Below are 13,323 nucleotides of genomic sequence, written 5' to 3'. Positions count from 1 at the left end.
AGTCTTCTCCTTCCTTTTCTATCAGAGTTGGAGAGATAGCAGAAGCTGGGGACGGCACTGTGTTCTATGATGCCGATACAAATATTTATGTTGGGCTCCCCTATTGCATGCTGGCACATTACTCGTTTTACTCGGACCCACTGTCAGTCCACAGTGCTACACTAACTCTGCAAATCAGTTCATCATCATTTGCGAGTCGTCTTGGGAATGTGTCCTCACAACTCGATCCCTGGAATACAGTAGTTCTAAAGGACCAGCTGAAAGACTCAGAGAACGAGCCAAAATGCACACATATGACCTTCTTTCCAATTTTTTAGGAAGTCACTTCTAGAAAGAAAGCCAAAAAAGACCTGGATCAGCAGAAACCTATGAAGAGGCTTAAGCGGCTACATCATTCAACATACAAAACACTGGGGAAAAAATGCCACAGAACTTTAAAGATGCTACCATAATCATCATTTTCAAGAAGAAAATTCAGAGCCAACTGGAAAATATCAGGATATCTTAGCGTTCTTCAGCTCTGATAGACCCAGGAGAGGTGACGGAAGCAGCACCAGGATCTCCAAACTGTATTTGCAGGCCTTCCTAAAGAAACTCCGGACTTTGGAGAACACTGAACACATTTAGCTGCCCAGTGAAGTTCAGGAGATGCACTGCATGCTAATTTGGCCTGTCCAGTCAGAGCTGAATGTATTCTGCCAGCCCCGTTCCCTACCACCAGAGCAAAGCAAGGTTAGGTGGAAAGTCCAGTCCTGTTCATCCTGTTCCTAGCTACCATATTTGCGAGAGGATGAAGGGCCTGAAGATGTAGTCAGAACACTACCACACCCAATTAATGCTCTTAATTGGTTACATGAAAATAGACTATTAAACTTAAGAGTGTTAAACAAGTACCAATTTTTCAGAGAAAAAAAGGCAAAAAACATTGTGTTTCCAGGGCCCAAAAAAATTGGCCAAAACCATGTAAATATACCCAAAAATGATGACTGAAAATGTTATCAAATAGCAATGTAAATAAATTATTAGCATTATACATATTAATTTGAAAGGTATGTATGCGCATACACATTAAATATCTGCTATATTTTCACATAGCCAAAAGGCATCATGCACTAACATACTAGAGATGTTATTATGCTAAATAGACCTTACAGCATTGAATGCTAAGTCGAACAAAGCTTTAACTACTCTATTCAAGTACTGTGAAACACTTTCAAGGATTGAGGAGGAGAGGAGAGGAAGGGAGGTGTTTATGCCAAAGTTAATATCGCAGCATTTTCAAGAAGTGGGAGCACTGCAGGAAATATTGACATTAAAATTCAGTAGGGGTATTGTGAATGAATGACCATTAATGGTGTTATAACAGGAGATTCATTCATTCGTTCAATCGTATATATTGAGTACTTACTGTGTGCGAAGCACTGTACTAAGCGCTTGGGAGAGTACCATATAGCAAGGCACTACATTTTTGAAACCACTGGAAACACTTCTAATGACAGACTACAGAAATCAGAGAAAAGTCAAAAGGCCCTCTATAATATTACTAAAAACTAGACAGTGCTAAATACCATCATCATTTTTCAAAAATATAGTTTTATATAGAAATATTCAAGTACAGACCACTCTTTGGATCTTCTGGATTCATCTCCGATGAAGCGTTTTTTGTGACCTCGTCTTCTGTTTCTGTACTCTGCAGATCATCTGCAAGCTTCTTGACTGTGTCGGGACTTTTAGCAAATATTCTGGAAAAAAATTATACTTTCATCAATTACACTAATGACATTGAGAACCACCCAGAGCAAGATCACTCAATAAATCAATCAGTCATATTTACTGACCACTTACTGCGGGCAGAGCACTGTACTAAATGCTTGGGAGAGTTCCATTTAACAGAGCTGGTAGACATGTTCCTTGTCCACAAAAGGCTTACAGTCTAGTGGAAGAGCTTACAGCAAAACCTTGCCAAACAACCCTAGAGTGGCCACTCAGCTGAGTGTGTTCATAATTACACGGCTTTTTGATGTAAGAGTCCTCACCGGGGAAGTCTCACATTCAGCATCTATCCAACAATTGTAAGCACGGACCTGGGAGAACAAAAGTGAACACTGGACCCCTCGTTCGGCAGTCATGCATAAGAAACCAGGGCATCAGCATCTCCACTGACCGCTTTAGAACTCAAGACATGAACACTTCCTCAGCTCTTGGTTTCCCTGCCTCCCCAGCCTGCTCTGGAGTGGTCCGAGAGTCCAGGAAAATTGACTGCAAGACCACCATATGCCCAAAGTTACCAGTGCCTTCTTTGGGAGCAGTGTGCCCTGGTGGAAAGAGCACAAGCCTGAGAGTCAGAAGACCTGGATTCTAATCCTGACTCTGCCATATGCCTGTTGCATGACCATGGGCAAGTCACTTAATTCCTTTGGGCCTTAGTTACCTCATTTGTAAAATGGGGATTCAATACCTGTTTTCCCCCCTACTTAGACTGTGAGCCCTATGTGGGACCTGGGTTTCTTGTATCTGCCCCAGTGCTTAATACAGTGCTTGGCATGTAGTAAGTGCTTAACAAATATCACAATTGGTATCATACCTTTCTGCCTACCAACTCTAAGGCATTATCTACAGGAGCACCTCCAGAATAAACCAGTTATGCTTCACTCTTGCTCCCTAGAAAACCAGTTTGAACCTTCACTGCTTAGTCAGAAGAGGTCTTTGGAATGTAACAGTAATAACTGCAGCATCTATTACGCACTTACTATGTGCCAAGCACTGTTCTAAGCACTGGGGTAGATACAAGGTAATCCGGTTCAACACAGTCCCTGTCCCGCATGGGGCTCACCGTCTTAATCCCCATTTTACAGATGAGATAGCTGAGGCCCAGAGAAGTGAAATGTTCTATTTCATCTCACTATCTGTAGGGCATGAAATAGGATAGCTCTCCTTCATGATCCTGGGCTCCTCGATGAGAGCAGGATAGGCCCCGGTGCAATTCCAGGCTGAGGGCAGGACACAAGCGTGGCATCAAGGTGGCTTGCACCTTCCAACCAATGTACCAGGACAGGCCCAAGATGGATGACACTGGGGAAGGAACGCTGCCTGCCGTGTCCATATTCGTAGTCCTTTCCCATAGTTAGCAACTTCGTCCTCATTAGCCTTCAAGCTTGGGCATCTCCCTGCTTTTGGACAGCTCTCCGGTTCAGATGGCTGGACTCCCGGTTCCAGTCAGCCAAACGTATTTATTGAGTGCTTACTGTGTGCAGAGCACTGTACTAAGCACTCGGGAAAGTACAATACGATAAACGGACATACTCCCTGGCCACAGTGAGCTTACTCGGTCTTAGAGTTCTCACTGGCGTAAGCCAGTTCGACAACTGGGCATTAAGTCAGGCTCCCATAGCCCCTTCTGACCATTCAGAGAACGACTGCCCCACCCTTCACTGACTGCTATCACTACTATACGTGGGTTGCTAGTTAGCTGATTCAATAGAGAAGAACCCCACTGAGGGGCAGATGCAATTGTAGTCACCTTTTCTAGCTAAGCTTAGCTGGGAAAAAATAATAAAATAGTAAGGAATAAGGTCTGTTTTCTTTGTCATCCACTCAAATTTGAAATGTTCTGGTGGAATGTGAGAAGTAAGACCTTTGCACCTGGGCCAGGGCATTACAAGGCAGCATGGTGAAGTGGACAGAGCATGGGTCGGGGATTCAGAATGTCATGGGTACTAATCCTGGCCCCTCTGCATGTCTGCTGTGTGATCTTGGGCAAGCCACTTTACTTCTCTTTGCCTCTGTCACCTCATCTGTAAAATGGGGACTGAGACTGCGAGCCCCATGTGGGACAGGGACTTGCTTGTATCTACCCCAATGCTTAGTACAGTGCCTGGCATATTGTAAGCACTTAAATACCACAATTATTATTATTATTCTTGTTATTAATGGCACCCTCCAGTCATCTGGAGCATGAACTGGTTCATAAGAAGCAGCATGGCGTAGTAGATAGAGCAGGGGCCTGGAAGTGAGAAGGTCACAGGTTCTAATCCCGTATCCACCACTTGTTAGCCTTGTGACCCTTGAGCAAGTCACTTCACTGGGCCTCAGTTACCTCATATGTAAAATGGGGATTGAGACTGTGAGCTCTATGGGACAGGGACTGTCTCCAACCTGATTTGCTTGTATCCACCCCAGCACTTAGAACAGTGCCTGGCCCATAGTAAACACTTACAAATACCCTTATTATTATCACCATCTGACTAAAAGAGGAGTGTTGGGGGAAGGAAAGAATTAATGCTGAGATGTCCCAGACAGAGGACCATTTTCTAGAGGAACAAGCTCTCAAACCAGGGATGGGACTGGGAGAGAATAATAATAATAATAATAATGGTATTCGTTAAGTGCTTACTTTGTGTCAGGTATCATCCTAAGCACTGGGGTGAATATAAGCAAATTGTGTGGGATAAAATCCCTGTCCCACATGGGGTTCACAGTCTCGATGCCCATTTTACAGATGAGGTAACTGAGACCCAAAAAAATTAAGGGATGTTAGTGGGCACGTTCTCTGCCCGCTGGGAGCTAGATGAGCTACAATCTACAGAGGGAGACAGACATGAAAATAAATTAAGGATATGTAAGTAAATTCTGTGGGGCTGAAGAAGGGGTGAAAATCAAGGGCAAAGGTGAACCAGAAGGAAGAGGGAGTAGGGAAAATCAAGGCCTCTTGAAAGAGGTATGATTTTTAATAAGGTTTTGAAGGTGGAGGGAGTTGTGGTTTACCAGATATGAAGGGGGAGAGAGTTCCAGGCCTGAGGGAGGATGACAGATGAGACTGCGGTACGGTGAGAGGCTGGCAATAGTAAAGTGTGGGGCCAGGGTTGTAATAAGAAATCAGGGAAGTAAGATAGAAGATGGAGAGCTGATTGAGTGCTTTAAAACTGATGGTAAGGAGTTTGATGAGAGGTGGATGGGCAACAACTCGAGGAGAGAGGAGGCATGGACTAAACCTTTTTTAGAAAAATGATCCAGGTAACAGACTGGGGTGGGGAGAGACAGAAGGCAGGGAGGACATCAGGGAGGCTGATGCAATAATCAAGGTGGGATAAAATAAGTGCTTTGAGTAGGACAGTTTCTGTATGGATGGAGAGGAAAGGGTGGACCTTAGCAATGTTGTGAAGGCAAAATTTGGTGACGATTGAATTATGCGGGTTAAAAGCTGAAGCAGCATGTCCTAGTGGACAGAGCACAGAGTCAGAAGGAGCTGGCTTCTGATTCCGGCTCCACCACTCATCTGCTGGGTGAGCTTGGCAAGTCATTTCACTTCTCTTGGTCTCATTTATCTCATCTGTAAAATGGGGATTAAGATTGTGAGCCTCGTGTAGGACAGAGACTATGTCCAACCTAATTATCTTATATCTACACAGCACTTAGTTCAGTACCTGGAACATAGTAAGTGCTTAAATATCAAAAAACTAACAAAAAGCACCTCTCCTTACCCACCTAATCCCTGTTCTCCCCCGTCTTTCTCATCACCACAGACAATATTTCTATCCTCTGTCTCACAAAACTGTAACTCTAGAGCTGTCCTCAACTCATCACTTTCATACAACCCACACACACAGAATCTGTCACCAAATCCTGTCAGTTCTACCTTCACAACATCGCTAAAACCCACCTTTTCCTCTCCGTCTAACCTGCAACAACACTGATCCAAGCACTTACACTATTCCACCTTGACTACTGCATCAGCCTCCTCGCTTTATGGTGAAACATTGTCGTCTCTCCCCACTTTAGTCCATATTTCACTCTACTGGCCGCATCATTTTTCCAAAAAAAACACTCGGTCCACATCTCCCCACTCTTCAAGAACCTCCAGTGGTTGCTCATCCAACCTCCCCATAAACTAGAAACTCCTTACCATCAGTTTTAAAGCACTCTATCAGCTTGCCCCCCGCAACTTTACCTGGCCAATCTCCTACTAAATTCAGCCGACACACTTTGCTCCTCTAGCTCCTGCTTGCCACTGTGTCCCAATCTCATCTAGTAGAAGGCAGTTCAGCCTTGAGTCAGGAGAGAAGAGAACTCCATTTCCACCCCATCTGTGCTACCGCCTATCCAAGCTCTTGACAAAGCTCAGAACCTGCACGTCACCAATTTTAAAGTGATGTGGAGAAGGCAGGGTGAAGAGAGAAAGACAGGGGGAAGGAACTATTTTCCCTGCAGCAACTAGACATAACGTCAGATGGAACTAACAGATGCTGGGCTACGTCACCATTTAGTGCATGGCATCTCCGGACTTTTTCGACCGTGGTCATTCGGAATGGGGGATGCACATGTGGTCTGGAATCTAGTTTCAGACTATGCATTTTGCATACCAAAATAGTTGAGTTCTAAAACAACTGCTTTGCATTCAGGTAAGGAATCAAAACTTTAACTTACGAGTTTTGGATTGTGCTCTCCTCATGAGTTGCGGTTTTGGCTTCTTCAAACAATTTTTTCAAATTTTCTGCATGTTCTGGATTATCAGTGCCCATGCCCAAAGACAGTATCTCCGAGCGAATATTATATTCAATAATAGATGTTTTCAAATCGGACAGTCTGGTGACATGGATCTTGAAGTGGAGAAACAAAAATAATCACCATAACTACATTTTTATTTTTAACAAATTTCACACCCTAAGCCATAGACTGAAAGAGTACTGGCACCTGAAAGTTTTATTTTGAAGTGTTATCAATTTTATAATTAATTTATGATAATCAGTGTTCAGAGCACAAGTGTTTCCCAAGAAAAACCATGGCTTGGGGAAATTTCCATATTTTATCATTTGAAGCTGAAAAACAATACTAAACTTGAAAAACAATACTAAGCTTTTATGACGGTGATGACCATGGTTTTGAAACTCAATGGAACTCAATCCCGAAACTTTGCTACCAAGAACCTGGACAAAGGAATGGGTTAGTGTGCTACTGGTTTGCACAGTGCCACTTACACTGTCTAGTCCCTGACAGTCATGTTCCCTCTGGGGCATGGAATGCAGTGACTAAGTGGGCAGGGAAAGGTTCAGGTTATTTTTTTTTTTATGTCTGACCTACATCGATTAAGACCAGAATGCCCAATTTTGATCACTACTAAATCAATGACATCGTTTCCAGCAATTTGCCTTTTAAAAACCAAAATGCTTAAATTTAATAATTTATACATCTGAACTTCCCAAACTTTTGACCACCATACTATGGAGATGGATTCTTTTGAGCAGGGGAACTACTCTAGTGTATTCAAGTTTAGTTTACAGAATTTGAAAATCACAAAAGAGAAAACTGGAATATGTGGTCAAATCCTACCTCTGCCACAGGCTTTTGGTGCAACCTTGGGTAAGTCATTTAACCTCCCTGAGTCTCATTTTCCTCCACTGTAAAACTGGGATAAGATACCCCACCTCTTAGACTGTAAGAGCCCCATGTGGGGTAAGGGTTGTGTCTGATCTGGTTATCTTGAACCTATCCCAGCACTTAGAACAGCGCTTGGAAAGCAGAAAGCATTTAACAAATACCGTAATTATTATTAGTAGTAATAATAATAATTTTGGTATTTGTTAAGCACTTACTATGTGTCGAGCATTGTTCTAAGTGCTGGGGTAGATACAGGGTAATCAGGTTGTCCCATGTGAGGCTCACAGTCTTCATCCCCATTTTATAGATGAGGGAACTGAGGCACCGAGAAGTCAAGTGACTTGTCAAAGTCACAGAGCTGAAAGGTGGCGAAGCCGGAATTAGAACCCATGTCCTCTGACTCCTGAGCCCGTGCTCTTTCCACTGAGCCACGCTGTATTACCTCCAGGGGTTAGGCACATAGGAAATGCTTAATAAATACTCTAATTATTATAAGGTTATAAAAATGAGAAGATTTTTTTGAAAAAAAATTCACACTTACCATTGGATCAATCCAAACTGTATTTCCCAGAGAAAGTACTATTTTTGCCTCATGTATTGTCCCTTTAATTTTATTGTGAATGTATCTAGTGACCTAACAAATCAAAGAACGGTTATTATATACATTCATTATGATCTGAATAAAAATCATGAATTAAGGAACATTGTTTTTCCTTCCTTTCTTCTGTTTATGAGGCAGCAGTTGACCCAGGTGAGAATTTTCACATATGTCTGTGAAAAACTGGCTGTGTTTAAGAGCCCGGTCACAGTCCTGTGCTTGAAAATTGGTAATTTAGAAACATACATCTTCACAACATACTCTGTAATCAAAAGGAGCTTGGACCATAAAACTAAACAGTCTGAAATCTGAATTATGTTCTCAGTTGATCAATCAATTGCATTTATTGGGTGCTTACTCTGAGCAGGTTACTAAACACTTGAGAAAGTACAATACAACTGAGTTGGTAGGCATATTTCCTGCCCAAAAGGAGCTTAAAGTTGCAAGTCTGCTTTATGAAAAAATGTTCACTTCCTCCAAGAAGCTTTCAGGATAACCATACCTAGATCCAGCTTTTCCAAGTGTTCCAACAACCCCTTTACACTTGTGAATATTTTCCCAATATAAGCTTAAAAATCCAAAATGGACATTAACCTATTTCTGTTACTCGGGTTTTTATTTTTACTTGCAGTGGACATTTGATTTTATCCTGCCTTTCCCTTGGATACAAGTGCTTTGAGGGTAAAGACCACGTTGTATATTTCCTTTGTAATTACCCATGGTACTTAATATCAATCAATGCCATTTATTGAGACCTTACTGTATGCAGAGGTATGGCTCTAGTGGTAGGTAATTAATATTGTAGTACTGACTGACTTAAATAAGATGTGGGGGTTTGGTGACTTTCACTTGACCAAAAAATTCAATTTCACAGAAGACCTATATGCTGGGCTTTTTTATCTCTAAAATATGCAAGGAGAAGAGCCAATTACTTTTTGAGAGAAAACTTTTGATTTAGAAACGGTTGCATTCACTTTATGACTTCTTTATTGTGTATGATTGAGCTCTAAAATGCACAAGGAGGAGAGATTACTTCTTGATTTAAAATTGAGACAGTTGAATTTATTTTAAGGCTTCTTTATTGGACTGGGAGGAACTCTCTTTCACCACTGTATTTATTTTCTAAGGAGAAGCAGTCAAAAGGAAATTGTTGTTTTTCATTGAAATTACGGTTTATGGTAAAGCTCTACCTTTTAACCACATACAAACATGGTGTTACTAACGAAACACTACAATTCAACGCTTCATAAAGCAATCCACATTACAGAAGCGTCGGAAAAAGTATTCACCTCAACTTAACTTTAAATGGGGGTTAACCATATGTATTTCTACCAAAATTAAGAGAGTTTTATTTTTACATTTTAAAATTGCGGTTCCTTCAATAAAACACAAGATGCTCTATAATCAATCTATATTTATATCTATATAGATATCTGTGTATCTATGTAATCAATCTATATCATATGCTTTTAGAAATAGACACATCTACACCTATATAATCTATATTTATTGAGGGTCTACTGGGTGCGGAGTACTGATATCAGAAAATTGAAAGACTCCCCAAGAGGAAGGAGACAGGATCTCTGCTCATGAGGAGTGGGAGAAATGGAAGTAAAACAATAACACTATGTAACATAGCTTCATACTCAGTTGCTTCCCCTACCTGTAATTTACTTTAATGTCTGTATCTCCCACTAGACTGTAAGTTCCTTGAGGACAGGGATCATTTCTATCTACTCTATTGTACTCTCCCAGGCATTTAATACAAAACTCTGTACACAATAAGCGGTCCAACTGCATTGTTTGTTTGGGAAAGAAGATGAGTTTGGGACACACTGAGCTTAAGGTACTGGCAGGACATACATAGGGAGAAGTCTTGCAGGAAAAAGTAAATAAATCATATTTATTGAGTACCTACTGTGTGCAGAGCACCATACTAAGTCCTTGGGAGACTATAACAGAGTTGGTTAGACACATTCCCTGTCCACAAGGCCCATACAGTCTAAAGGAAGAGTGCAGTTGTGGGACAGGTCAGATCTAGCAAGACAGATTTGGGAGTCATCAGCATAGAAGTATTAGCTGAACTATGGTAATGAATACTTTCCAAAGGGACTGGGTGCAAAGTGAGAAGAGTAGAGCATCAATAAAAAACCTGTAGGGACACCCACGGTTGGGAGTTGAGAGGTGGAAGAGGATCCAGGAAAAGAACAGCCAGGGTAGTAGGAAGAAATCCAGGAGAGAACTGTGAATGTGAAACAATGATAAAATGGTGTTTATCAGGAAGGGGGAGTGGCCTGCAGTGCTAAAGGCACCTGAAAAGTGAAGGATTATTGCGATGTAGCAGAAACCATTAGATATGGGGAGAAAGTTACTGGTAAATTTTGAATTCAAAAAACCTACAAAAAAATTACCTTTGGGCTCCAGTCAATTTCATTATCAATAGGTTTCACTCTACAAACAATGAATTCTACAGCTTGAGGAGGGATACTGTGAAATCTTTCAGGTAGGTGAAGGAGGTGATAACTCTTTATGTTATCAGTTCTGCCCTCATCTATATATTTTATTTGGACATTAAAAAAGATCCGATTTTCTTCTTGACCGATCTTCAACACTTGAACCCTTAAAAGAAAAAAAAAAAACACTTTAACTGAATTTGGTTTTTCAAAGTGTGAATACTTTAGCTAAAATATCAGACACAAAAACATGCTGTACTTCCAGATTCTTAAATTTAAATACCATGTATTATTATTTACAATAGTAACAACAACAAAATAATTCTTCAGTTCCATATGGTGCATAATTTCCCAAGCTTTTCCACATTATTAAGCCATTTTTGCCCTCACAGTATCCCTGTGAGGTAGGGTGAGGCAGATATCTCCATTTTGCAGAGGAAGAAACTGAAGGATAGGGAGGTTAAATGATTTGCCCAAAGTCATGCAGCAGGAAAGTGGCAGAGCTGGGATGCCAACTTGGGTCATGTGACTCACAGACCCATATTCTTTCCACAAAATACACTGTCGCTTGATTAATACTTGACAACGCGCTAACTGTGCTTCACATCCAACATGAATTTGCCAAGCAAATTCACAACAAAGTCTCATCAGATCGATTTATACTCTACACTCCCTTTATTGGGTTTTTAGATAACAAATCTCAGCATGGAATTCACTGAGTGAGCTAACTGTGCCTTCCCAAATTTTCTCCAAAGGTACATTTTCCCCGATTACTGGAAATCTTAATGCTCTACCACCAGCTGAAATCTGATACATCAAAAATAAGCTCCCAAATTCCCATCATCTCCCAATCTTTCTAGTAGTCAATGGTATCGCATCATGCTTGTCCCTTATGTTTATAGGTCTTGAGATCATGACTGAATAAACTTCCTCTTTCCCACTCCTCTACAAAGTTGCCTACTGTGTGTAAATTCAGATCATCTGTATAATTCAGCTAAAATTGGTCATGTCCATGAAGCCCTCAAAATATCTGGATATCTGCAAATGCTGTGGCAGTTGCAACGTGCCACAGCTCCACTGGTCTTGGTTGGGTACAGCTGCTCTCAGCACTTTCAATGGCAGTAGGCACACTGAGGGAGAGGAAGATGAGAGATGGAAGAGGGAATGGGAGGAAGAGGAAGGAAAAAATACTGGTGAGTCTCCTCTTCCTCCAATGCTGCTTTTGGGTCCTAGACAGACGCCAGGCCTGGGTGCTGGTGATGCCGGGTAAAAGGACCAGAGGACGGTCTCTGAGAGCTTTTGGGCACCCCTGGCTAAAAAGCAGCGCCAAATCTCCCCTCTGATCCCAATTTCCACGAGGAGGGGCCTTCTTCCCCCACCAGGAACCCAATGAAAGTAGCTGCATTGTATGTGTCCCTTAGAGTGGCACAAGTGCTGTCTGGCTGGGTAGCCTTTTGGCCGTGGCTACTCTGGAAGTGGCCCACTGCTGTGGCCAAGGGTCCTTTCACTATGCCATTTGTGGAAGGCAGGAAGATAGAGTTCCTTTCTGTGGGAATTTTGAGCAGAGCCAAAAGAAAGGACTTTTTAGTTAGATGTGCCCAGAAAGTTTCTCTGCTCCTTTGCCTCACAAACCACCCAGGTCCAACTGTAGTAGCCAACGAAGGCTTAAAAGCAGCAACAGAGAAGGAGAAGAAGGGGAAGAGGTACCTGTAAGTACCTTTCTCTTACTTTTTCCCTATCTTTCTTCCCAGGTTAGCCTCCATGATCAAATTTAAAGTGAGCACCCGTTCCCACCATGGAAAGGCAGTGGTAGGCAGAGTTTCTTCAGCTCTTGCACAAGTTTGTGAAGCCCAGGAAATATGCCCTTCATCCCCTGGGATTAGGGAACCCTGGCCTTGTCTCAGGCATCTCGGAATCGGTTTGCCCTGGTCACGGCTGTTTCTTCGCCAAGGGAGGCAGTGGGAAATAGTAGCAGGCGACCAGGACTTTCACTCCAGCCCTTCCCCATGGAGTGACCAAGGGTATGATTAGAGCAGTGTGGCCTAGTGGAAAGAGCACAGACTCTGGAGTCACGGGACCTAGGTTCTATTCCCAGCTCTGCCACTTACCTGCTGCGTGAAGGGAAGTGGCTTGACTTCTCTGTGCCTCAGTTTCCTCACCAGTAAAACTGGGATTAAATACTTGTTCTCCCATCCCTTAGACTGTGTGCACTCCACGTAAAACAGAGACTATTTTCAGTGTGACTACACTGAATCTCTCCCAGCGGTAGCAGAGTATTTAGCACATGGTCAGGGATTAACAAATACCACAATTATTATTATTACTGTTGGCCTCAGGGTCTTCATTTCATGTCTATCCCAGCATTAGCACTTACAAATGGAACTGCAGAAGTGGAGCAGATTTTTTCTACCACAAAAAAACTCATAAAGGCAGTCATAAGAAATAAAATGCATTACTCCTATGCTGAAAGGATTACTGGTTCCCAGAAATGTTCCCGGTAGAATTACTGCACACTAATCAACCTCTGCTGAATGTAACAATGCATTAGCACAAACAAAAGAACATTGGGGATGCTAACGTGGCTTAGTGTGCATAATAAGATTAGTGTTTTTATACATTCAATACTAAACATTCATCTTGTGTAAAATCATGACTAAAAAATGTGAGTCATTCATTACATTTTACTCACACTGCTTGGGAAAAAAATGGTACTCTGGCAGTTGGCAACGCTGCTCCTCTTTCACATTCCATGTATTACTAAATTCTGCCATTTCTCCCTTTCTAGTAGCTCTCAAATCTGTAACATTCTATTTCCCAGCAGTTTCCCTACCAAAGCTTTCCTAACCACCTTTGGATTACTGGAATAATCTTAAACTTCTCACTGCTCTAGCTTTTCTA

At 41.9% G+C, this 13,323-nt stretch overlaps 1 protein-coding gene across 3 annotated transcripts in view; it reads right to left on the bottom strand.

Moving 5' to 3' along the window:
* TDRD12 (tudor domain containing 12) overlaps nt 1-13,323 on the bottom strand; it is a 58,574-nt gene that overhangs the window by 6,254 nt on the left and 38,997 nt on the right. For all 3 annotated transcript variants that reach the window (XM_007671492.3, XM_007671491.3, XM_007671493.3), the window contains exons 24-27: nt 10,384-10,591; nt 7,916-8,008; nt 6,424-6,596; nt 1,621-1,742 (exon numbers count right to left, since the gene is read on the bottom strand). In XM_007671492.3, the coding sequence (XP_007669682.2) occupies nt 1,621-1,742; nt 6,424-6,596; nt 7,916-8,008; nt 10,384-10,591 (596 nt within the window). The remainder of the gene's footprint in view (nt 1-1,620; nt 1,743-6,423; nt 6,597-7,915; nt 8,009-10,383; nt 10,592-13,323) is intronic.

Source organism: Ornithorhynchus anatinus, chromosome 11 (genome assembly GCF_004115215.2).
Source record: "Ornithorhynchus anatinus isolate Pmale09 chromosome 11, mOrnAna1.pri.v4, whole genome shotgun sequence".
Classification (NCBI taxonomy): Eukaryota; Metazoa; Chordata; class Mammalia; order Monotremata; family Ornithorhynchidae; genus Ornithorhynchus; species Ornithorhynchus anatinus.
Note: the sequence above shows the minus strand (reverse complement) of the source record. Positions and strands in the feature narration are given on the sequence as shown.